The following is a 27,093-nucleotide window of genomic DNA, read 5'->3' as shown; positions in this document are numbered from 1 at the left end:
GGAGCAAAGGAGAAGCAATTGATCTGTGGTTCTTTCTCACATTGATGTTTCTCTCCCCCTCTTTGTCCCTTCCTTCCCCTCTCTCTAAAAATAAATAAATAAGTAAATTTTAAAAAGACTTAAATGTCAGTCTTGAAACCATAAAAGTCCTAGAAGAAAACATAGGCAGTAAAGTCCTGGACATTTCTCCTATCAGTATTTTTTCTGATATGCCTCTTCAGTCAAGGAAAAAAAAAGTAAACAAATGGGATTTCATCAAACTAAAAACTTTTTTCACAGCAAAGAAAACTAACAATATGAAAAGTCAACCCACTGAATGGGAGAACATATTTGCCAATCGTACAGCTGATAATGGCTTAATATCCAAAATTTATGAAGAACTTATATCTCAACACCAAAAACACAAACAATCCAATTGAAAATTGGCAAAGGACATGAATAGATAGATGTCATGTCTATCTATTGGCCAGATGGCCAATAGGTATAGGAAAAGATGGTCAACATCACCAATTACCAGAGAAATGCAAATCAAAACCACCTTGAGATATCATATCATACTCATCAGAAAGTCTATCATCAGTAAGTCAACAAACAACAAGTGTCAGTGAAGATGTGGAGAAAGGGGAACCCCTTTGCACTGTTGGTGGGAATGCAGACTAGTGCAGCCACTGTGGAAAGTAGTGTGAAGTTACCTCAAAAAATTAAAGATAGAACTGACTTATGACCCTGTAATGCCACTTCTGGGAATTTATCTGAAGAAATTCAAAAGAATGCATGCACCCCTATGTTCATTGCAGCATTATTTACAATAGTCAGGATTTGCAAGCAGCCCAAGTAAGTGTCCATCAGTGGGTGAGTGGATTAAAACAGCTGCAGTACACGTACACTACTCAGCCATAAAAAAGAAGGAAATGTTACCCTATGAGACATCGTGGATGGACTTGGAGAGCATTATGCTAAGTATGAAATGAGCCAGTCAGAGAAAGACAAGTACCATATGATTTCGATCATATGTAGAATCTAACAATTGAAATGAGCTAAAAACAAAATAGAGATAGACTCATAGATCGAGCAGTCATTTCTTCTCTTAAGCACTAGGAGGACCTATCTTTTTCTTTTCATTTGGGAGGCTCTGGGAGCTTTAATATAGCATTGAGAAATAGCTCCTTCTAACCCACGATTGGCTGACAGCTCTCAGCATTATGGGGTGGGAGCTGGGTGATGTGGTGGAGGGATTGTGCAAAAAAGAACTAAAAAGAGAACTCATGGGCACTGACAACAGTGTGGTGCTCGCTGGGGGTCATTGGTGGGGGAAGCTGGGGGAATAGAAGGTGAGTAAATAGTGATGGAAGGAGTCTTGACCTGGGCTGGCGAACATACAACACAGTGCAGAGATGATGCACTGTGGAATTGTGCAACTGAATCCCGTATAATCTTGTTAACCAGTGTCACCTCAATACATTTAATAAAAAGGAAAATAGGAAATCTTTAATTAAAATAACTTTGAAACATAAGTAAATTCTGGCTAAACCAAGGATATTAGAATCAGGCAGAGGTGTGCTTGTAAACCCTCTCTCAATAAAATAAACCCCTGTCCTGCAGTACCTGTCAGTTTCCATGGTATAAATATCCCCACCATGACAAATTTCACACTGCCCAGGTAAGTTTACCAAATGTGGAACTGGGGAGAGATGTGTCCCACTATCCTGTACACCAGCACAAATTGAGGACAGGGCACCACTATGTCAGGCCAGATGACAGTCACTTTACCTAAATTAAAAAGTGTTTCTAACTCATAAAAATTGATCTGTCTAGCATTGTGGAAGGATAGCCTAACAGAAATTAATATTCTAGATAATGAATATTTCATCTTGAGCACTGAAATATTTCAAATAGTGACTATTTCTTTTAAAAATATCTGCAAAATGTATGTTATATTGTTCTGCCTGCAGAGCTTAATTTTCTCAGCTGCCAATGACCCAAGGTTCACCGTTGACCTTATATTGTGCTGTGCAATGAGGAAGGCAGTGTAGATAGTGGTTAAAAGTACATGGTCTTAAGCCAACTGTTTGGGGGAAAAAGGTGCCTCTGTCACTAACCACCTGTGTAATACCAGTTACCTAGATTGTATATATTTTATCTTTCATATCTGTAAACTGGAAAACTTATCAGTACAATCAGTTTTTGTTATTTACGGTAGTTATGTTTTATAGCGTTACCACACACACTGAATTGGTGAATATAAAACCATTGCTCCTAAGAGAAACATAGGGTTTGTTTCCTGTGAGCTGGTTTATCAATCAATCAATATATAAACTTGTTTTATGAGTATTTCTGTTTAAAGACACCTTATTTAAAATATATTCTTGACTCATTTGCCTTGAACTCACAGCCAACAGCACTCTATAGCTCATGCATGAACAAAGCTGATCTAACACACATTTTCTCCCTAAGTCACACCATGGCCTCCTTGCTCTTAGGAACACAGGATAACAGTACACTTGAGGGTAATTTTTAAGCAGCAAAATCACCAAAACTGCCATAAAAAGCACAAAAAATGTGAAAATGGTGGCACTAAACAGACTGCAAAAGGACCTGGCTTATAGCATGAGACCTGAAACAAGAAGGTGGAGCTTCACCTAGTTTGAACTCAGCAGGGAATGCGTGCATCACTACTCTAATTTTTTGCCATTCTGTGCATGCCCACATCTGGGAATGCCTGCAAAAGCATCGCTTTGGGGGCTGAAATGACTGCTAGCGATTAGGCAGTTCACAAATACAGACTCTGCCAGTAATGATGGCCAACTGTACTATAGGGTGTTAATACATGTACATTGCAACAGTAGACAATCAATATATGGCAGCTTAAACTACAGTGTTAAATGTAGGAATTGTTATAGTATACAGTTATTCCCTTATGCCTTTACTAATTTTCCCAGGTTGACATTCCAATATTCTGTCTTTTTATTTTATTTTGTCTATTTCCCAGTTCACTGATGTTTACAGCTAAGCTCCCACTTTTTCTCACTGTCACTGGTGTGAATGGCTGCAGCCTTTGAACCCCCCCACACACACACACCCTTGGCAAAAACAGTTCAGCTGACTATTTAACGAGTCTGAGTGAGGACTTAGTACTTGAGTCTTCAGCTCCATTGCAGTTATTTTATTTATTCACCTTTTGCTTTTATTCTCAACATGCTGGCTGCATTCCAGGTGTTTGAGGTTACCATAAATCTCCCTTTTAAGTATGTGGAGTTTTAATATCATTTCAAAGAAATGTTCAGACTGTATGTTTATGAAGGGTTTTGGACAAGAGCCCTCCTTTGTCCAGGAGCTATGAACTGTTCATGAGCTTTCCTAGGGGAGACACTCAGAACACATCACAGATTAGTGTTTCAGGACTGATTATAGTGACCTTTAAGGTAGAGCTTGTGGCACACTCCCTGGTAGATTGTATTGAAATATCACTTCCTCTACTCAATGTTTAACTGAATTCCATGGTCACAGAAGAAGAAACTGTTGCATGATGAGGCATGTTATGTTTTTGTGATAACAGAAAACACACAAAAGGCTCCTATTGTTTACCTTTTATTAACTTCTGAAGTCAAAATGTGGATGTCACCTGAAGACTTCACCTTACTGAGATGAAAATTTTGGTGGGGTGTAAAACTAACATATATATATATATATATATATATATATATATATATATATATATATATATATACACACACACACACACACACACACACATATATATATATACACACACACATATATATATATATATACACACACACACATGTTAAAAAAATAGACTGGGGATAGAAGGAATCCCTCACTGAACTTGGACATTATGAATTGCAGTAGAAGGTTTTAAATAACTCTTATGTTTATTTTAGAGTCTTAGATTTAGGTGTTTTGTAAAGAATTTTTATTTCAGATAAACCCCATGGTAAATCTTATCATTTTATGGTGGCTCAATTATATACATACTATTTAAAATCCAGGTCTTACAAAGGGTTAATAAAAATGAATTCCAATTCACTTTTTCAAAAAAAGGTAAATATATTAGGCCCTTTTCTTCATGTTTACTAAAAATATATTCCTGCTGCCTTTTCATAAGTGCTCCATAATTCCATTAACCACATTTTGTTGATCTCTAAATTCATACAAGCCTGAAATTTAAAGGTACAATTTCATATTCAATATCAATAGTGTTAAAACAACCACACCAAAAAATAAAATAAAATAAAACACCTCACAAAGGAAAACTATGTGTTACAATTGGTGTCCTTTTATGAGTTAATGTGCGTATGGGAAATATATTGTAAATGAAAATGTAACTGCTCTAGAAGAATAGGTAGCTTTGCTTTTTCTTTGTTTTACAGTGAGTTGGAAGTTCAGAAAACTATCCATCATGCAGTTACTAGAAGGGTAAATTAAATCAGAGGGCAGGAAAGAGAATAGAGGAGGCAAAAGGAAATAAAGGAAAAGCAGGAGGTGAGTTAAGAATGAGCTATTGCTTGTGAACTACCTTCTGTCTACAGAAATGATAGGAAAACGGCAGACAGGGCAACAGACAGAAAATTGCATCAGGCTTCAGTGTTTATGTTTTTGATGGAAATGTACAAATGATTTCCATCCCTTACAGTGCTGTCATGCTCCATCACTTTAGTCCATTTTCACCTTGCAGAGGAAGTCGGAGCGGGACCTCCTTCTCTGACGGCTAATTAATCTCTCACAAGCCTGCCCTCACCTCAAGTTAGTGACCCCTGAGCAGATTTCTTTCCCCCTGGAGCAGTCATTTCTTCTCTTGAGCAGTAGGAGGACCCATCTTTTGTTCTCATTTGGGAAGCTCTGTGAGCTTTAGTATAGCACTGAGAAATAGCTCCTTCTAACCTACAACTGTAAATGAATATATATATATATATATATATATATATATATATATATATATACACACACACACACACACACACACACACACCCAAAGAATGGAATTGGGTTTTAATGACAACAGACAAAGCCTGAATGTAAATTTTTAATTTGCACCATTTTTTCCAATAATACAATAATAAATAAGGACACATGTAACTTAGATTATGCAGTTTCTGTGTATATATATGTGTGTTTCTTAGCTCTTTACTGTGATGAAACAAATACACTTGTAACACCGATGCATTTTTCTTGAAAATACTACCAAATTTTGCAAATAGGAGAGTGCTTTTAGTTTAACAGCTAACTACGTATGTAAAAAAATTAAAAGGAGAATTTCATATATGTTGAAATGCTCCATTAAAAATAATAAAACCTATTTAGTTTTATTTTATTTAGTAACTAAAGTCTTCCTAAGTTACCACAAATCAAACATTTACAAAGTGTATATCTTAATTTCATCACAGTTGGAAATTTTATTTCAATAATGGCTCATAGAAGGTTAGACATATGAACCATACTTTAATATTTTTCTGATGCTGTCCACATATATCTTTCTTTTTATTGTAATTATCTGTGTTGCTTTTATATTCTCTTGCTTGTTTTGTGAAATTTTTTTATTTCTTTACTTTTTATTTCCCTTTAATTAAACACAAATGCCTCAGGTCAGCCATATATTTTGTGCCTTTAGAAAGCAGAAGACATATATGTTAATAGAATAGCTATTTCAAATATTAAAGACTCTGTCCATCTGTGCAAATATAACTTGACCTATATATGTATGGAAAACATACTGGACAAGAAAATAGGATCATTATAAATATTCGATTATTTACAGAGATGTATATGGTTCACATTTTCAGCATCTTCACATGTGTAGTGTTAGCACAGAGCAGGGTCCACTGTGTGTCAAAGCCCCCAAAATGGGAATGGGAGACTTTGGCAAAGGAAGTAGAGGTTTATTAGTTGAGGAAATGGTGCCATGCCCGGAGTCAAAAAAGAGCTAATGCTCAAAGACTTGGCTTCCTCATAGTTCCTAGGAGATACGTTATACCGGGGGAAGATGATTAATCATGGAGACTTAGGGAGTGAGGCTTGTGGCCGAGGTTGTGATTTCTACTGATTGGTCAGCACTAGGATGGGGGGTAGCAGATCCGTTCATCTCTTCCTGATGTCAGCTGGGGTGTGTGTGGCTTTGTCTAGTGTTTTACAAGTATGTGGTCAGTGGGGTGGTTCTGAAGCTGAAAGACAACTGAAGCCTAAAAGTTATCTCTAGTTTTGCTAAAATTCTGTCTCTGTGGTCAACAGGCCCACAAGGTTCTGTCCCTCAGATTATTTGATGTTAATCAGAATCTCATTGTCCTGAGAGCTTAATAACTAAGGGAGTGGGTGTGCAAGTGAGAAGGAGGCAGTGGGGCAGGTGCTGGGTGAGACCAGTTTAATCACAAGGGAAGAAAGGCAAACAAGTCGTATGAAACAAATGAAGTTTCAGAGCGGTTACAGTAGTCATTATTTAAAAAGGCTATACTGGATGCTGTTAACCGCACATCGTAGGGACTCTGAATTAGGTAGTTTTTCTACAAAAGGTAGTGAGTTCTGTTTCAGCAACAGTTTAATTTGAGGTAAATTATTTTTGCCTTTTAGGCTTGGTTTTATTCTTTGGTAAGACAAATGTACTTTGGTTTCAAACTAAATTCATGAATTTGGCCCTTACTCCTATGGTGGAACCTTCTTCAGTCTCAGCCAAAAGTCTGACCTTGCTCAGTAAGTTCCCTCTTCTCTGCTTGGCGTCAAGGTCCGGCGTCTTGCAGCAGCGCCTGGTCTCTGCTATCACCGTCCAGTCTCAGTCAAAACTCGGGAAGTCTCTTCTAGGCCTTCTGGAATCTTACTCCGTAGAGATGCCACCTAGACCTCAGCCCACAGTCCATAATAAATCGTCGTACAGACTGCTGCCATCTCCAGTGTGGCTCCCTTTTCTCAGGGGCCCGGCACTGGAAATTCTGGCATGTTAGCAACCCAGACTGTTCTCCCCGCTCCTCGGCTCAGTGAGATTTTGGTTCTCCTGGGGTTATGCCATTGTCGTTGAGAGGAGGGTAATGCTTCCAAGCAGAAAGACACTGCAGTTACGAAGCTCATGTTGAGTTTTCCCCTTCATTCAGGGACTTCCAAACTGCGCTGTTTAGTTCAATGCCAGCAACAGTTGCCTGATACAATTTGTGTAATTGTATAGCTGTTTATGGTAAGAGGAGAAGTACAGTACTGGTTACTGTGTTATTCTTAGAAATAGAAACCCTAGCAAGACATTTTTATTGTTAGATAAAGGAGATAAAGAAGATTTCGATAAGGAAGGCCAGTGGAGGGTGATGTCGGGGTCAGGAGCATTCACAACTGATGTAGATAGAGCCCGTGACTCAGGGGCTTTGCAACAGCTATATGAACACTTCAAAATATACTTTGAAGTGGAGGAGAGATGAACTTCAGCGAACAAGTCGGTAACACACGTGGTGACATGTCTGTGGAAGACAATAAGTATGTTTAGAAATCAGTAGTAACCTAAGTTTAATTTCCCTTCTTCTGCCACTAATCTTTAGCAGATAGCTATCCTCATACAAAGATAAGTCATTATAAAAAGGAACCAGAACTTATGAAGAATTGCAAAAATTGAAGAATAAATAAGTGAATATAAACCAAAATGCCCCTGAAGGACATACATTGCATCAGAAATGATCTAATTAAAATGATCAATAATTCAAACAAAATCTACTGATCAGAACTTAACTGAGTGATTGTGATATAAAAAATATACTTGTCATCTGTTCACGGCATTATTAATTACCTTCCACTCTTTATTTTTCAAATAGATTTATAAATAAAGTTAATTAAAAGCAATCAGACATCACAAATGAAGAGTGATACTATTGTATGCGTAGGTCGTTTCATTAAGAAACAGCCCCTTCGTAAAATGGAACAAAGGCAAAACTGCGCTTGTCTTTTCAGTTATTTCTTATTGTTTGCATCAGTCATTCACACGCTATAGCCTAAATCAAAATCACCTGAGAGTTTTTTAAAACACAGGTTGCCAGGTCTCAACCCCAGAGGATGAGTCTCGAGAATTTGCATTTTAACCTGCTCCCTAGTGATGCTGATGCTGCTGGTCCGGGTAAAACTCTGAAAACCATTGGTTTAGATTCTCATCCCCAAAGGCAAATTATAATCACCATGAGGAGATGCTAATTCACACTAATACTCAGGCTCCATTTCAGACCAATTGAAATACAATGTCTGGGGCTTGAGGCTAAGTATCTCAGGTGATTTTAATATACAGCGAAGCTGAGAGAAAAAAAAAAGAAACAGAATGACTTAAAGTTTATCTGGTTTTAACCCTTTAGTGGAATTTTTTCTTTTCTCAGCACATTTCTTTACTAATTGGGAACAAATTTATGTAGCCATTCACAATAAGGAATGGGTGGGATAGTATTAAGATGGCTTTAGCAATGCCATAAAGGCATTGATAGGTGATTTAAGCCATCAATTTTTTGCTATTAATTTATATAGTGCTTAGAATATAAAGTAATTTTAGAATTTTTTACAACTGTTGTTCTTAAACATTTTGCCACTTATAAAACTATTTTATGCCTTAGCTATTTAAATTATCTGTATTAGCATTGTTCTGTACAGTTAGACAATGTAAGAAACACATAGGTGCTAACTCCTGAAACTTTAGCTCTTAACTTCTCTCTCTGCAGTGAAAGATGCAGGTGCACTCTTTATGGACACACGGACTCTGTGAACAGCATTGAGTTCTTCCTTTGCTCCAACACTCTCCTCACAGGCTCTGCAGATAAGTCCCTGTCTATCTGGGATGCGAGAACGGTAAGCAAATTGACAACAGTTTTTCCACATTTTCATAAGTGTGGTCACTCTTAGTCACTCTTTAGGCTATGGGTACCACTTCAATAGTAATTGTGCAAGAGCAGGTGAAGTGAAAGAATGGTAGTGTGTTTCCATTTAAAGGTCCTGTCAATGTAGTCTTACCTACCCTGCCTTGTAAACGTAAGGAGTATACAAATAAGGTAACGAGTTCATTAAACACTATTGCAGTCACTTATTGAAATTGAAACTCTGCTGGGTCAGCACATAAGAAAGAGAAATAGGTAGTGCCTCTCCTTAAGTGTAGGTAGGTAAGGAAGGAGGAAAAGGGAGATTATGATACATGTGTTAAAGTGGAAGAGTGTATACAGTACGGCAGAAAAGCAAGAAGAACCCTCATCTGCTCGGATGAGTGTGGATGGCTTCCAAGAGGAGGCTGTGTTGTCACGAGCTGAGATTTGGAGGGAAAAGACAATCATGTATTAGGTAGTACATTAGGTAGTACAGTAGGGTGCATTCTGGGAAAGGACAGTGCATGTACAAAGCCATGAAGGGTGAGGCGACAATGGCGTATTTGGGAACAATAATATGTTTCAGTAGAGCTGAAAGAAGAAAAAAGAAATGATAGACAAGAGTACACAGATGGCCAAGGACAGGATAATAACTATCTGATTGAAGTTTTATACTGCTTTGGAGGGTAACATAATTGGATTTGCCTTTTCGAAAGATTAATAGTAAGATGAAGGAATCAGTCTCATTGAGGAGGCTAATACATCAGGCTAGGGGCAGAAGAGAATTTGAACTAGGAGTTTGTGAAAATAGAAAGGATTGATGGATGAAAGACAGGAGGTTTAACTATCAGAACTTAAAGTGACTGTAGATGGAGATTGTAGGAGGAGGAGGGATTTAGGGCAGGGTGAACAACTGTCCAGTTTGTCTAAAGCTGCATATTTTCCTGGGTCATGGGATTTTCAGTCCAAAAACCGAACAGACCACAACTGTGGCTCCTAGAGTGATTTAGATGGGAAGAAATGGCGATAAAATGTTGGGACTGCATACAGGAACTGTTTAGCTGCGAAGATGAAGACGTGAAAAGGCTCTAGCTCTAGAGTCAGATAAAGGCTCCTCTTTTATTTAGATAGGAGAGAACAGGTTGTCAAGTACCATCATCTATATTAATGTGTTTTGCAGTTTTCACTATTACATCGAAGGAACTACAGCTATCCTGGTTACCCTTTGAATATCTCACAATGTTCAACTGTAAAAGTTAACTTATATTTAAGGACTTCATTGTTTATATAATAACTACATATTTTATAAACAACATATAACATGTACCTTTTTTAATCTGTGTATAAAATGAATTTTTTAAAATTTAGCTATTTCAAGGTTTTCTGTTTGTTGTTTTAAAAACATGAGCTATATCTAAGGTCAAATCACTAGCAGTGTATGATGCAATTTTAGTGAAATGAAGCTGTTTAATTCTACAGTTGTTTTTGTACATTATTTGTAGATTTGTAAATCAATATTTTAGTTATCACCTTTCATTGGCTAGTTATTAGTAACCTAAATAGAGTGATTTTTCCAATCAGTTTGTCTGATTATGGGTAAGAGCAGGGGGAAAAGGGAGGGGTTGAAGATGCAGGAAAGAGAAGAGATAATAGAGGGCTTACTGAACACTGATTTTAGCAATTTGAAGAAGGCCAAGATATGCAAAACAAGATCTCCATATTCATTCTTAGCAACATTTGATGAAAATAATGAAGAAAACTAAGACCCCAGGAGACCGAGGAAAAGGAATGAAATATCTATAGTATCTGGTTCCTGGGTCAGTAAAGAAATGCAACTATAATTTCTCCCATTTATCTTCCCTTATCTAACATATGATCAAAAGGGAATATGAAAATTACATGCAGATGGTGTGAACAGTGACTCAAGTTCAGTATGGTGGGCTCTATTTAGTCACTGAAGGCAAATTTATTTAGGATAAAGAACGGGATGTCCTCAGGTGCAGCTGAAAGTGCCTTAGAGACCAACTTTACACGTTTCAGAGAGTTTGCCTTCTGAGGAGGGGAAGTCAAGGGGCACGGTGGGAAAAGTGATTGAAGAATAAAATCTTAATGTATCGCTGTGGGGTACCAAGGTCCCACAACCTGTGCCTTGTTTTACAATAGCTTAGACCCTGATGCAGTGGAGTTCACTTTTGCTAACAGAACATCAGTGGAAAAGCAAGGTTTTCAATGAATTTAGTCCAAATACTTAGATGTGAAGTGTGTATGAAAGCAATCGCTAAAGGAAAACCCATAGAGAAAATATTCATTTAGCAGTGACCTAAATTTTATGTTCATTTTCTCTTGCTATCAGTTTTTTTTTCTTTTCTGTCTCTCAAAGTGCTTTAACTGAATGTTCTCAGAAATTGGGTCTCTTATTTACTTTCTCTCATGTGAGCAACTGAAGCACTAATGCCTGGAAGTACAACTGTTCTTATTATGAGAAGTCGCCTCTCATAAATCTGCCTTAATGCATGGAGTTGTTTGTTGATGGTGACCTTCCTACCTGATGTCGAGGGCCCCCTGTGCTGTTTCCATTCCCCACAGTAGCTCTGAAAGCAGGAGAGGGAGGGAGTCAGCTCTGCGCAGGGCAGCAAGCAGCAGCACCTGCACTGGATGTATGTGTGCAGAAAGGTGATGGATCCCAAGCACATTACTTCGATCAATATAAATAAATATATTTTTAGTTGGCTTAATCACTAATTAAAATGTATATTATTAACATTATTTTTAATTTTATTATTAATTTGCAAACTAGCCTTTTTATTTATTAACACTAGGAAAAGGGCTATTTGGTATAAATGAAGTGTTACAAATAATTGTAAATGCATCAATAATTAGAAATAAAATCCATTTACTGTGTATATTTTCTGAAAACATTTTCAAACCATGTAGTAAAAAATGCATATTTAAACTGGTATCTGTAATAGAGGCTTATCGTGTAAAACAAATAGAAAAATCACTCTATTTAGGTTACTAATAACTAGCCAATGAAAGGTGATAACTAAAATATTGATTTACAAATCTACAAATAATGTACAAAAACAACTGTAGAATTAAACAGCCTCATTTCACTAAAATTGCATCATACACTGCTAGTGATTTGATCTTAGATATAGCTCATGTTTTTAAAACAACAAACAGAAAACCTTGAAATAGCTAAATTTTAAAAAATTCATTTTATACACAGATTAAAAAAGGTACATGTTATATGTTGTTTATAAAATATGTAATTATTATATAAACAATGAAGTCCTTAAATATAAGTTAACTTTTACAGTTGAACATTGTGAGATATTCAAAGGGTAACCAGGATAGCTGTAGTTCCTTCGATGTAATAATGAAAACTGCAAAACACATTAATACAGATGATGGTATTTGACTTATAACTTCAACTGAATACATAGTATGCAAATCTTTTTGATAAATTTGCAATTATGTTAATTCTTTGATAGATGATAAACTCTCAGGTTATTCTAAAAGTCTGAACCTAAGAGGAGATGAATGACTTTCTTCTTGGTAAAGCAAAAGCAGTGCCTTCTGTCACCTTAGTGTGACCAGTTGGTGCTGAGATGTCCTCTGAAATATTTTTGATTAAACATGAAAATGACCAGTGGATTGTATTCCTATAAATTAGCTTTAAACCCCTTTCTCTCATTTCCAAATATATACTAGTCTTAAATCATTACCCTAATCTAACTGCTTATTGTCAAAGATGATGTATGCGCTGACCTCTAAGTCAGTCTCTGAGTCGGCTGGTCAGATCAGCTCTGAATTTCGTGGGAGCTGAGGAGAGGGATATAAATCTCTATCATTACCAAAGAGCAGCTATTAAATAGCTCACAGGTTGGAAACTCGTGAAATTGCTCAGTTTTACAGAACTACACACACAGTATTTTTCCTCAAAGTTAAGAAACAATAAAATTATTTTATTAAAATTGAAAAATAAGAATAAGATTTAATATGACCAGAATATGATGCATGATATAGTACATTTAATGAAAACTTATAATGTTTTCTCAAAAAGCAGCATGAAAAATCCCAACATACTTCAGTGATTTGGAAGCCATTTTAAAATAAATGCAATGAGATTATTAGCCATTCACACAATAAAAATATCAAGACTTTTGCCCTGGCTGGTATGGCTCAGTGGATTGAGCACTGGCCTGTGAACCAAGGGTCACCAGTTCGATTCCCAGTCAAGGCACATGCCTGGGGTGTGCAAGAGGCAACCACACATTGATGTTTCTCTCTGTTGGGAACTTCCCTGCCTGGTATCAGAAGCTGTAACCAGCCCCCCCCCCCTCGCATGGCTAAGGCTGAGTGAGTGACCTTCCGACCATAAGCCACTAATGAGACAAAACTTATCTCCATGGCAAAAGCATCACTCTGCTCCTTTTACTTCATCCATAAATGAATCCTAATGTTTGATTGCTTAGCCAATGATGGGTAAGTTTCCCCAGACAGGGACCTAAGACAGGCATGATCACGGGGAGGCCCCAGGGAAGGGCTTGGGGGGCTGTAGCAAAAGGGGGTGATGGACCCTTGCCCCTCTGCTTTGACATAGCCTGAGTCCTAATTCTGTCTGGGAGAAGTCTCCTAATCTCTTGGCTGCCTTACTTCCCCTGCCTGATTTAAGCCTGAAACAATGACAGGGGGCGGTGCAGCCCTGTGCTGGAAAGGGCAGGTTCCCTGGGTGATCAGGCCTAAGAGAGAATACATAAAGTTCTGTGAAGCCTGCTCTGCTAAGAATGCTCTCAATTAAATGATGAGGGTCCAAGCTGGAAGTGAGTTTGTTCCCCAAAGTTTTATGGCCATTTAGCTATCTGACCCTGACTCAGAATAGGCCCTCAGAATTCTTTGTATGTTATCTATTGTTTGATCCTTACTGCCTGATAATGATTAATGAGTTTTACCTGTATCCTTGTGCAAAATAAACCCAATAAAAGCCCACTGAGGAAAAGACTCTTGGCCCTTCTTTTTTGAGAGATTGGCTACCTTTCCTCCCCAAGCAGGTCATGTCTTGGTAGACTTATTCTCATCCGTGGGGAGGGAGGCTGCAGATGGAGCCCCCCAACATCTCTCTCTCTTTCTCCCTCCCTTCCCCTGTATCTAAAAATAAATAAATAGAATCTTTAAAAAAAAGAAAATATCAAGGCTATTGATATTTTTTAAAGGATGTTCTCATAATATAACAAAACATAGACTAGGATGAGTAATACATCTGCAAGCTGTTCAGAGCTGGTTTGGCAGTGGTCAGAGTTGCTGACATTCTGTCTCTTGTGATGAATTAGACACAGAGTTCATGTTCTGGACTGCCTTTGGTGGCCATGCCTTGCTCCCTGGACTAACTGCAGGTTCTTGTCCAATAGATGGTGTTGTTCGGACTTAATTTTAGCCAAAAGATCCAGTAACTGATCATTGTCAGTTTCTGTAAAGCAGAACTAAGAACTCCCCAGTGAAGTTAAACACTTGAGTCCTTGTCTGGTACCTCAATTGTCAATGCCATAGTTCAATCTGCACCCTACGTAGGCCTGCAGGTTTCCTGAGAGTGATCTGCCGGACTCTCAGAAAAGCCTGGCATTATTTGTAAGCTAGAATGTGGAAAACAAAGGCGAAGGTTGTACTTTCTCTCTCCAGGTTTTATTCCTAAGCCATGTTTAATTGAGTAATATTGATTGAAGATCTTTGTGGCAGGCAGCATTCTGGCTTCTGCATTGTTGACTCTGACAGAGTCCCTGCCCTCAACAAACACATAGTCTAGCAGTGAACAGACATAAAGATGAGTTATCTTAAAATAATGTAATGATTGTTATATACTCAACGTAACTATATCTTTGGCTTTTTGTGCCAAAGCTCACTGTTACAAAAGGTGATCTTATGATTAACACTTATTTAATGCCTACTATGTGCTGTCACTTTACTTATAACATCTATTTAATGCTTACTGGAATTACCATATCTGTGTTAGGAATTGGAAAAACAAAGGCTTAGAAGAATAGAGTAAGTTGCTCACCATCAGCCAGCAGGCAGATAGCAAAGGTAGGAAGCAGGATGACTCTCCAATCTCAATTTTATATTGTTATTCTTTGATGTCCAGCTTTTTGTTGGTCTTTCACTGAAAAACTCTAAGTATTAAAATGGAATTTCAGTGACAAAAGATGATATGCTTATATTTGCAAAAATAGTGTTTTAACACTGCAATTAAATGTTTCACAAGTCAGATCTCTGCTTGTCTGCAGCAACTATTAGAGTTACAGATGACTCCTGGCAGAGGCATAAAACTCTAAGGGGAAAAAGACCATCACGGTCTGTAGCTATCAGTTAGATACCAGATTGTCAGATTCATCCACCAATTATGCAAAGGCATTTTTGTTAAAATTTTCCTAGGCATTTTTCTTATTCTGAAGTCAATCAGTTGGTCTTATAAACCAATCAGAAGTTTTCAAATATTTTAAAACAAAGTAGAAAATTCTGTTCCTATAGTGCTAAAAGAGTTTGATTCAAAAGCTTTCAAAGGTGATTGCCCTTACATAGATTTGGCAGAGGAAACACTTTCAAACAACTGTTATCAAATGTTCTGCAGAGCAAGCTTCTTTTGAAAATGGTTCTTTTTTTGTTCGCTGTTAAAATGCTACCTTTACTTTGATTATTATTTTCAAAAATATCTGCTTATAGCACACGGTTGACAAATGTTTGTGATCACATAAAATGTGAACAAATTATGTATGTTTTGTGGAAAAAAGCATAACTCGTCTTTAAGGTCAAATTTTTTTCTAATGTTTTGCTGAAACATTACATGAAATTCTGTGGGAATATGAAACATTTTCTTGGTTATGCCCTGATTCATTACAAAAGATTGTGAAAGGTATAATCATCAAAAGACTAGTTCGCATAAAATTAAGCTGCTTAAAAATATTCAAAGTGCTCCGAATTGCTACAATGCAATATTTGGAGAGTGCCTCACTGTGTTGCTACCCATATATTGTGATGTGGCTTGCTTTGGAGATCTTGATTCAACAACCTTGACATTGTACAAATCTTAGGCAAAAGCTTACTCTTCCTGCACTAAATAAATGTCAGCTACCATCAGTTATTAAACACTTTGTACCGTATGTGAAATTAATCAATAGATACAAAAATCTTTTCTTAAAGGCTTTCCCTTTATTTTTTTCTTTTATCTAATGTATCCTTTTACCCTTCAACTGGTAAGTTTAGTTTACTTTTATTCTTAAAGTCTTACTTTGCCTTTTCGAAAAAGCTCTCCAAATTTGCCATTCTGGATTAGATGTCCCAAGAGGCCACAAACAAAATGTGTACCACATAGAATTTATTAATGTTTTAGTAAAATACTTAAAACATTGAACTTGACAAATGAGGCTTATTTTTCACAAAAAGGTAAGCCTTACCAATTTGCTTGCTTTTTGAGTAATAACTAATAGCTTCAATAATGAGGTACAGGCAGATATGTTGGAAAGATAAATGTGCTTAATTGTTTCTATAGAATCCTGGACTTACATCTTATATTATTTTGTATTTATGTCAGATTACAGCACAATAATAGTACACAGCCATTTTGTCTAAATTCAAACCCAAAATCTGGTGCATATTGAACAGGGTGACATTGGCATTCATTGTCTAAAATCTTTCTGTTTCAATTTCCTAATTTGTAAAATGTGGATAGTGGTATAGTACTTATTAATAGAGGTGCAATGGGGTTAAATGACTAACTGTGTAAAGTGCTATCAAGACTGATGGATAGATATAAGAACTTGATGTATGTTAGATATTCTATGGCAGCCGTCACATCATACTACCGTTGTTTGCCGACTAATGTTTGTCTATTATGAGACTCTGAGCTTTCTTTTCTGATTCCACAATGATTGGCATAATATGCATTCAATAGATGTAGAAAGAAAGGGAGAATTGGGAGAGACTATAAATCAGATTTTTGTTTTTTATAAATAAAAATCTTTTATCCAAGAAATTTGCTGTTTTTTAGAATTGAAAATGAGTATTTTTAATATATATTAAAATGATTGTGATTGAATGAATTTCATATAAAGGCTCAAACAATTGTTGTTGAACTCATAAAATGTATTTTCTATATCTCATATACTACATAAAATGTATGCTTAGTAGTCTAGCAAAATGGTTTATCATTTTATTAATCTTTTCAAAAAACAGATCTTTGTTGTATTAATTTATATAATCTTCTTATTCTCTGTTTCATGAGTTTTGCTCTAACTTTTATAATTTTCTTTCTTCTAATAAATTTGGGCTACTTTTGTTCTTATTTTTCTAGTTCTTTAAGATATAATGTTATATTGTTTACTTCAGATTTTTCTTGTTTCTTGAGATAGGCTTGTAAGAATATAAACTTCCTTTTTATTACTGCATATTGTTTCTTTTTTAAATTTTATTTATATATTATCAGAGAGAGGGGAAAGGAGGGAGAGACAGACAGAAAGAAACATCAATGTGCAAGAGAAACATCAGTTGGTTGCCTCTCACATGCCCTCAATCAGGGACCCAGCCATTTACTAAAGCATCTGCCTTGACCTGGAATTGAACTGGCAACCCTTTGAGTCAAAGGCCAACATTCAATCCACTGAGCCACATCAGCCAGGATGTACTGTGTGTTTGTAACTAAAACATGCTGATAGGTTAATTCTATTAGATTATTTCAACTTTTAAGAGTTAAAAATAATTTCTTTACACTTCATGCAATTCAATCAAATCTCACAAATAAAGATTTAAAATTGTGTTTTGTTTTAAAGATTTTATTTATTTACTTTTTAGAGAGGGAAAAGGAGGGAGAAAAAGGAGATAAACATCAATGTGTGTTGGTCTCTCATGCACCCCCTACTGGGGACCTGGCCCACAGCCCAGCCTTATGCCTTGGACTGGGAATTGAACTGGTGACCTTTTAGTTCACAGGCCAGCACTCCACCCACTGAGCCACACCAGCCAGGACAAGATGTGGTTTTAAGAGGGCATAATAATAAGTAAAATTTCTGACCAATTCTTTAAAATAACAAACATTTTTAATGTAATCTTTGTATTTTTCCATTACCATTTAGTCCCCTTACTCTGTCCCTGTGATCACCACACTGTTGTCCATGTCCATGAGTCCTTTTACATTTTTGTTCAGTCCTTCTACCCTCTAAACTCTCCCCACCAACTAGCTGTCATCTGTTCTTCATCTGTAAGTCGGTCTTGGTTTTGCTTGTTAGTTTAGTTTATCCAGTAGATTCCACATATGAATGAAATCATATCATATTTGTCTTTTTCTGGCTTATTTCACTTAGCATAATGTTCCCCAGGTCAAGCCACATGGTTGCGAAGGTTAAAATTTTCTTCTTGTTTAGTAGTATTCCATTGTGTAAATGTCCCATAGTTGTTTTATCTACTCAGGCTGCTTCCATATCTTGGCAATTGTAAATAACACTGAAATGATCATAGGGATGCTTATGTTCTTTCAAATTTTTGGTTCCTTGGATATAATCCCAGAAGTGGGATTGCTGGGTCAAAACACAGTTCCATTTTTAATGTTTTGAGGTATGTCAACACTGCTCTCCACAGTGGCTGCAACAGTCTGCATTCCCACCAATAGTGCAAAAGGGTTCCCCTTTCTCTACATTGTCACCGGCACTTGATATTTTTTAAATGTATTAATGATAGCCATGCTGACAGGTATGAGGGGATTATCTCATTGTGGTTTGTATTTGCATTTCTCTCATGATTAGTGGTGTTGAGCATCTTTTCCTATGTCTATTGACCATCTGTATGTCCTCTTTGAAGAAGTGTCTGTTCAGGTCCTTTGCCTGTTTTTAGTTGGTTTGTGTTTTTTGGTGTTGAGTTTTATAAGTACTTTATAAATTTTGGATATAAGCCCATTAGCAGATGTATTGGTGAATGCATTCTCCCATTCTGAGGGTTAGGATAACAAACATTTTTGACAACACTTTATTCTTGTCTTAAATAAGGAACTCCATTATACTTTTATATTGAATTGAATCTTATAGGATTGAAGCAACAATCCAAAAGAAAATAATAGGATTAAAACTTTATTTTTTGAATAAAGATAATATGGCCTAAATATCCTCAGAAACTTTCCCCATATACATACACAATTTTTATTTCCTTAGCAAAATGGCTTATTTGCATCATCTTGAGAGTATTTGTATTACTAGGAAATAAGTGATGATCTAAAAGGGTATTAAATTTAGCTGCAGTAGACATTTTCATTCTTACAGCTTATACTACTAGTTGTAATAAAAATAGCTAGTATTTATTCCGTCAAGCACTTTAGACACATGATTATATTTAATTATCACGAATAACATTTTAAGTTAGAGACTATTTTCACCATTTTCTAGAAAATGCTCTATATGTTCACCATAACATTTCTGAACAGATGATGAATAGCTGTCTCAAGGGTCTATAGCTACAGAAGGTGGTCTTGTGACCATCACCCTGTTCCTCCCCCCCCACAGTCCAAGTTCCTTTACTGCTCCATGCTATCTCTATTTTAACATGACATCAGATAAGTCCAGTTCTCAAAAGGCATTTGTAAGCATCTGTTTATGTCACTGGGTTTGATAGTATTTCAAATAAAATAAAAACCCTCTACGTATAGTTTGACTTCATCACCTTGCCTTTTTTGTCAGATGTTCTTAGGGAAAACTAAAGGTTATTATGTGGTTAAACATAATTATTAAGTTTAATATCTACAGATATTACCTTTGTAGATGTGGTTGGCGCCAGGTCTGGTCTCTTGGCAAAAATATATTTTGGGCCTATTTGAATTGAACATCGTATAAGATTATTGCATAAGAAAATTGAGGCTACTTTATCATAGAATGCTTTTGATCCAAAGGAAACCTTAGCACATTGCTTCCAGCCCTTTCTGCCTTGAATATAGTATAGATTATAGACTTTGAAATCAGATAGAATGGATTTCGAATACAGGTTTTGTGACTTCCTGGTTCTGCGTAATAAGGCATGATATTTAATACCTGTGAAGTTCAGCATTTTCTTTTAAAATGGAAATAATAATTAAATCACAGTGTTAACAATGGGGGTATGTATTTGGAAGTCAAAAAAGAAGTTATTTTCCCCTTAATTGGTAGCCGAGAATACTAGTGTCAAGTCTTTTAATGATGTGTAGTTCTCTGTCTTCGGTTGATGGGTTAAATATGTAATAAAATTGAACAATTCCATGGTAGATTGCTTCACCCAGTGTTTTGCCTGTTGCTGTCACTTTCAAGAACTCACTGACTATAAATCATTGCATCAGTTTGCAGTTCTACTGCCCATATAAGTGTTTATTTGACCTATTTTGCTTGCAGCCCCCTAATTTCAGTCCAACATATAGAAATTACTGTGGAATAATCTTGTCACTTGTTATTTATTCTTTTATGCATTCAATTCATTAATGCTTCAGTAGTGATTACTTGGCTATATGTCAAGATAGTCTTCACTTTGAGTACATTGTAGCACTATGTGTTAATTAGAATTTTTCGGTACCATTGTTGAAACTGGAAATTAATTGCAGCATTTTTGGCAAGGGTTTCTGGTATCCTACAGTGGTTTTTATCAGTGTAAGATAAAAGGCCACCTCTTTTTATGTAGATCCCCAGCACCAGAAAATTATTAACAATTAATCAAAGTGCATTTCTAACAGATAATCACAAATGCTCCATGGACTCATTTTTGAGGTTTTTCTGTTTGTTGGTTTGTTTGTTTGTTTACTTATTATACTCAAACCTTCCTTCAGTAAATGAAACCAGACAAGCTCCTTTGTCTGCACCCCTCTCCTCATGATGTAACAGATTCCCCGATTTTTAAGTAAACTGAGTAAGAGCAGACACATCTGTTTGTGGCAGTTTTGTGTTGTACATTCAAAGGCAAAAGTTTCTAATTCAGTCATACAACAAAATGAAATTATGAGCTGCTATAAAAGATATAAGGAAATGGCCATTTGTTGTTTAACTACCAAACATTTAAGAAATTTTCTCACTGTGGGGAAAGCCAACATGTACACATGAAACTCGGAGGGAGGCGGGGCTGCCAAGGTCCCAGGCTTTTCGTTTGCTTGTTTCTGTAAGTTTGTTTGTCTGTTTCTGTGGGTTCCGGGAAGATAGCACACAGGCCTGTCCACATAAAACTGTGCGTCTCTGGGGAGGGATGCAAACACGGAAGGTAAGGTAGTGAGATATCTGAAGTCAAAGTCTTATTGAACAGAATTGACCAAAGGCAATCTCCTGGCCAGACTCCTCCTAGTGGGAACGTGGCATTGTTTAGTTAGTTTGCTTCAGTTCTCACGTTTCCCCAAACCTTCTAAAATTTGTCTCTATCTTTTGAGGGGGTGGTAATTATCAAATTCATTATTAAATGAAGATTGTCATTTCATTATCAGGGCGTACATTATAATTAATTATATAAGTGAATCCCATTTGCTTGCATAGTCTCTTACCCCTGAATATTTGGATCACTGTGTGTGCAGTGCTCTAAACTGGGTTACACAAACATCCTGGCAGGAGCTTTTCCACACCCTGGTCAACTCGTTGCACTGAGTAGAAGTGGTTGTAATTGACATTTTAAAAAGCATTTTAATCCTACTGACAAAGGCTCTCTAAAATGTTGATGGTAGTCCGTAGTACTTATGTGCGACCCCGAGCAACACAGTCGTGGGCCCACTTTCCCACAGTCTTGTCACTTTAATTTTGGCATCACATTAAATTTATCCTAATGTTTTAATTTATAATTATGAAGATTTTCAGGATGTTTTATATATTCATTAAGCATATGTTTGATATGCAAGCTACAGTTAACAATTTCTATGTGACTTGTAATTGAGGTTTAAGTTATTTGATGTAGAGTTTTGGGCAAATTTTTAAAAATTTAGTTTGGTTAATGGTTTCTTTATTTTAAATTTAAACTAGTTGAATATTATACATTTTTCTCTCTGTCTCAGGAAATTAGTTTCTCTTGAGTTATATTGTGCTTCTCTTAATGGCACAATTCATGACTGTCCTCTTTTAGTTCAGTAACTGTGTGTGTGTGTGTGTGTGTGTGTGTGTGTGTGTGTGTGTAGAGAGAGAGAGAGAGAGAGAAGGCCCGAGTTTTTGTTATTTGATGTAATTTAATCCATCAACATGTAAGTATTGAATGCCTAATATGCAGAAGACACAATTCTAAATTCTATAGATTCAATCATATTTTTTTAAATAGACAAAAACCAAAACTCTCTGCCTCGGGGAGATTTTTGTGCAGAGAGGCAGATAAAGAAATAAGAATAGTATTTTAGATGGTGATACATGTTATAGAGAAAACAATTAGGGAAATAAGATAAAAAGGGTCCTTGAATGGTGGTAAAGAAGGATTATGGCAATTGTAATTAAGATACAATGTGAACAAAAAGGCTTAAAGAGGATTTGGGAGAGAATGCTGTGGATATTTCACGGGGAAGTATTACAGAGAATAAAAGACAACTGTGGAATTACTAGGGTGGGAGCGTGACTAGTGTGTGTTTGAGCAAGAAGCAACGAGTGACTAGCGAGTGAGGAGAAGCATAGTTGGAAAATATAAAAAGAGGTTAGACGTGTGTTGGTGGGAGAATGGGGGTGTTTTTCGTAGTCCTGTAAGTCATTTGATGACTTTGGTCTTTACCTGTGGTGATACTGGAAAATAATGGAGAGTTTTGAGCAAAATGGTGGCTTTACCTTTTACCATATAAACTGGGTCCGCCACCAAAACAAAGCTATGGGACTGTAGCCGATGCTGTAGATGTCTGGTCCCACGGCCTTGCATCTATGTGCAGCTGTGCCGGACAGGTCCTGGGGCCATTATCAACTTTCTACCTCAAGAGCTCACATCTGCCTCTCTCTGGGGGGTTCTTTACCCGAGGGCTTTTCTTAGATGCCACAGTTTACTAGGCTCAACTGGAGAAAGTTAATGCCCCTGCGGACAGATGAAAGTCAGTGGATAAGAAGCTCTGCCTCTCTGTGCCCCGGTGGAGCAGCTGTGAAACATGTACTGTATGGTCCCTTACAGGGTCCTTGGTGGGTCCTAGTCCTGGCTGCTCGTAGTGTGTCATGGCACACCCTTTGTCAGTATTCCGCCTTCTTTGTTTCTCCTCCAACTCCCTTGCATGGGCTTCCCAGGTGTATCTCCAGATAAATGCCCTTCAAAGGATTCATTTAGGTTATCTTTAGGGGTGTCTCATACCAAGCCAGGTGAAAACCCTTGAATCAAGTTGCTTGTTTCTAGTTCACAGAGCAAAACGTCCAGGAATGTTCCACAGGAATTAAGCAAAGATGATGAGTGGCCTTTTGGCTCTACTCCTCTGTGCCCTTATGGCCCCCGCTTTATACAGCATTACAGAAACAAAGGATCTTAGAAAGCTCTACAGTTTTTTATGTTGCCCTACCAAATGCACTGTTAGTGTAAGCATGGCAAATCTGATGCTACATCTGCAATTAATCATTTTTGTCAATAGTCACAAACACAGCCATGAAATGAGGAATGATTGATAGGGAGCTGAAAATTTATGAGCATCCTGAAGAGATATAATGATCACTGGTATCTGTAATGGAGAAGCAGGAATACAGCTGCTTGGATCTTGGGCCAGTTTAGAGGAAAAGGGGAGACTGTGCCAGAGGACTCTGTGTTCCTACCGTCTAGAGTCAGGCCAGGGAGAATTTAAGTGCCACAGTCACCTGGAAGGCACCACTAAATTCCCAGTTTGAATGAATTCTGGGGAAATTACATGCTGTAAGCCCTTGGTAAAGATGAGCTCCTGAGATGGTAAGAAAATGAAGAATTTAGAAATGTAAAAATAAAATAAATCCCCTAGCTCTATATTTGTTTTTTATGTTAATGTTCTTTGGGGGTATAACATGGTTTCTGGTTGGAAAAAATTGGATAGAAGGACTGAGTGTGAGTCAATAATCAACAGTCCTTTTCTTTACCTCTCTGGCTACAGTCAAAGCCTCAGTAACAGAAATGTCCAGGATGCGGGACAATTGTGTTGTTGTTGTTGTATGAAGAATCAGAAAGGCACCAGCTGTTTAGAGATCTGAGAAAGTCTTAACAGAGAGCACATTCTTGTGTCGCAAAAACATTTTCAGATAAACCAGGCAGCAGAGAAAGACAGGAAGTAGGAATTCAGGCCAGAGACCCTGTATCATTTTCCTACAATGATAGGAAAAGTGAAATGTTTTTAATCAAAGCAGCATGAGTCACATTAAGGTATTATTATGTAACAACTAGTGAACTTATGTAATAGGTGAAAATACAGGAAATGTACTATCTTGTGTTTTTCCCATGATTGCTGATAAACAGGTTAATTTCACAAAATGAACATTTATAGAACATCAGCACTCCGAAGAGTATATAGGTGTTGGCAAGAGGAAATGAGGCAAGATGCATAAATAAAGGGCAGTTGTTTTCCTCAAGGAATTTACAGGTCAGTGGTTGAAAGCATATGTAAAGAAGTCACCTTTACACAGTGTGGAAAAGGTGTGGGCCCTCCCTGGAGTTGGATGCAGCCATGTCATCTGATTTGCAGTTCCAAGGACTTAGCCTGGCTGTCCATCAAGAACAGACTGAGAGGAGGCAGGATGACACAGTCTAGGGAGAAGATTTCAGTGGGCTTTGAACAGGAGAGTAGCCTGGAGATTACAAAAACTTGATAAATGGTTTATTTGTTTACATATTCAGCCATTCATTTATTTAGGCATAGGTTCAGCCTTCCTAAAAAGTGATAAGAATAACACAATATATACTTTATCAAGGTTCTCAAAATGTTGCATTTTATTGTACTTGCTTTATCCTTTTCTTTTTCTGAATATATGCATGCTTTTGTGTTTTTGAAAAACATTTGAGACTATATTGTAGGCATGTCTTTTAACCCATATAGTTCACTGTGTAATATCTAAAAACAAGTACATGCTCTTAAACAACCACAGGAAAAATTACGTCAGTAAATTGACATTGATACAATTATCTAATCTACAGACCTTATTCAATTGTGTCCAACTGCCCCAATAATGCCTTTTAACAAAAGAAAATCGAGGATCATGTGTTATATTCAGTTGTTTCTTTTTTTTAATATTATTCTCCACTTAAGGTTTACATTCAACATTAGTTTGTATTACTTTCAGGTGTGCAGCATAGCTGAGAGACAGTCATATACTTTATAAAGCGACCCCCCACCTGGCACCATACAGAGTTATTACAATATTGTTGACAATATTTCTTAGACTGACTGTACTTTATATCCCCGTGACTACTTTGTAACTACCAATTAGTACTTCTTCATCCATCCTTTAGTTCCCTTTAATCTGGGAGAGTTCTTCAGTCTTTCTTTGTGTTTCATCCCATTGACATTTGGAAGAGTACAGGCCAGTTGTTTATAGAATGTTCCTCATTTTGGGTTTGTCTGATGTTTGCTTTTGATTGGCTTCAGCTTAGGCAACAGAATACCTCAGAAGTGATGATCATTTCTGGGAATTACACCAGGAGACACACGTTGATTTGTCTCATTACTGGTAATAACTTTGATCACTCTGTAGATTCTGCTAAGTGTTTCCACTGTAGAGCTGAATATTTCACTTGAATTAATAAATACCTTGTTACTTTGAGACTATTAAACATCCTGTCTCTTCTCAAAATGTCATCTACCTGTTTTAGCATCCACTGATCATTCACACCTGTATTATCATTGCTGTTGTCCATGACAATTTTCTAAGTCCATCATTTCTTTTTCATTTATTGGTTGGTTTTCTACTGAAAAGAAGAGCTTTCCCTTCTCTCTCATTTTTTGTTGTTATCAAAATAGATTAATGCATTTCTATTATATTCAGTCAGTTATAATGTATTATGTTATTATTTTAATACTCAAACTGTTCCTTTCTTGACCACAGTGTCCTTTTGACATGTCCCCATAGTTCTGAGCACTTTTCTTCTAACCCGAGATCTTTCAGACTCAGCCTACATTTTCCTTGACCTAACACTGACATCAGCCATTTTTCCAAGAAGCCCAGTGGAGAATGTTCTTAAAGGTCAAGATCTGGGTTCAGCATGTCCTCTTTTTTTTTTTGATTGATTATGCTGTTACAGTTGTTCTATTCCCCCCTTCATTCCCCTCAACCCTACACCCCCATCCCCACCATTACCCCCCCTTTAGTTTATGACCATGTGTCTCAAGTCCTTTAGATTCTATATTTCCCATGCTATTCTTGTCCCCCCATCTATTTTCTATCTACTGTCTATGCTACTTATTTTCTGTACCTTCTCCCCCTTCTCCTCCTCCCACTCCCCTGTTGCTAACCCTCCTTGAGATCTTCATTTCTATGTTTCCACTCCTGATCTAGCTGTCCTTTTAGTTTGCTTTTGTTTTAGGTGTGGTTGTTAATAACTGTGAGTTTGTTGTCCTTTCACTGTTCATGTTTCTTTAACTTCTTTTTCTTAGATAAGTCCCTTTAACATTTCATATAATAAGGGCTTGGTGATGATGAACTCCTTGAATTTGATCTTATCTGAGAAGCACCTTATCTGTCCTTCCATTCTAAATGAAAGTTTTGCTGGATAGAGCAATCTTGGTTGTAGGTCTTTGGATTTCATGACTTGGAATACCTCTTTTCAGCCCCTTCTTGCCTGTAAGGTCTCTTTTGAGAAATCTGCTGACAGTCTGATGGGGACTCCTTTGTAGGTGACTGTCCCCTTAGCTCTTGCTGCTTCTAGGATTCTCTCCTTCATTTTAATTTTGGCTAATGTAATGATGATGTGCCTTGGTGTGTTCCTTCTTGGGTCCAACTTCCTTGGGACTCTCTGAGCTTCCTGGATTTCCTGGAAGTCTATTTCCTTTGCCAGATTGGGGAAATTCTCCTTTATCAAATAAATTTTCCACTGGTGGCTGTGCCTTTCCCCCTTCTGGTACCCCTATAATTCAGATGTTGGAGCGTTTAAAGATGTCCTGGAGGTTCCTAAGACTCTCCTCATTTTTTTGAATTCTTGCTTTTTGACTCTTTTCTGTTTGGCCATTATTTGCCCTCTTCTGGTCCACTCCATTGATTTGAGTCCCAGTTTCCTTTTCATTGCTATTGGTGTCCTGTACAATTCCATTCATTTCAATTAGTTTCGCCTTCATATATTTGTCTAATTTGTGGCTATAATCAACCAGTTCTGTGAGGATCCTGATCACCAGTGTTTTAAACTGTGCGTC

At 37.0% G+C, this 27,093-nt stretch overlaps 1 protein-coding gene across 1 annotated transcript in view; it reads left to right on the top strand.

Moving 5' to 3' along the window:
• Positions 1 to 27,093, top strand: part of SPAG16 (sperm associated antigen 16) — a 752,806-nt gene that overhangs the window by 427,641 nt on the left and 298,072 nt on the right. The window contains exon 13 of the mRNA XM_053672035.1: positions 8,685 to 8,811. Coding sequence (XP_053528010.1) covers positions 8,685 to 8,811 — 127 coding nt within the window. The remainder of the gene's footprint in view (positions 1 to 8,684; positions 8,812 to 27,093) is intronic.

This window comes from Artibeus jamaicensis, unplaced genomic scaffold (genome assembly GCF_021234435.1).
Source record: "Artibeus jamaicensis isolate MK-2021 breed Jamaican fruit bat unplaced genomic scaffold, CSHL_Jam_final contig_1015, whole genome shotgun sequence".
In the NCBI taxonomy this organism is placed as follows: Eukaryota; Metazoa; Chordata; class Mammalia; order Chiroptera; family Phyllostomidae; genus Artibeus; species Artibeus jamaicensis.
The sequence above is the reverse complement of the archived record's forward strand: the minus strand, read 5'-3'. Positions and strand labels throughout refer to the sequence as shown.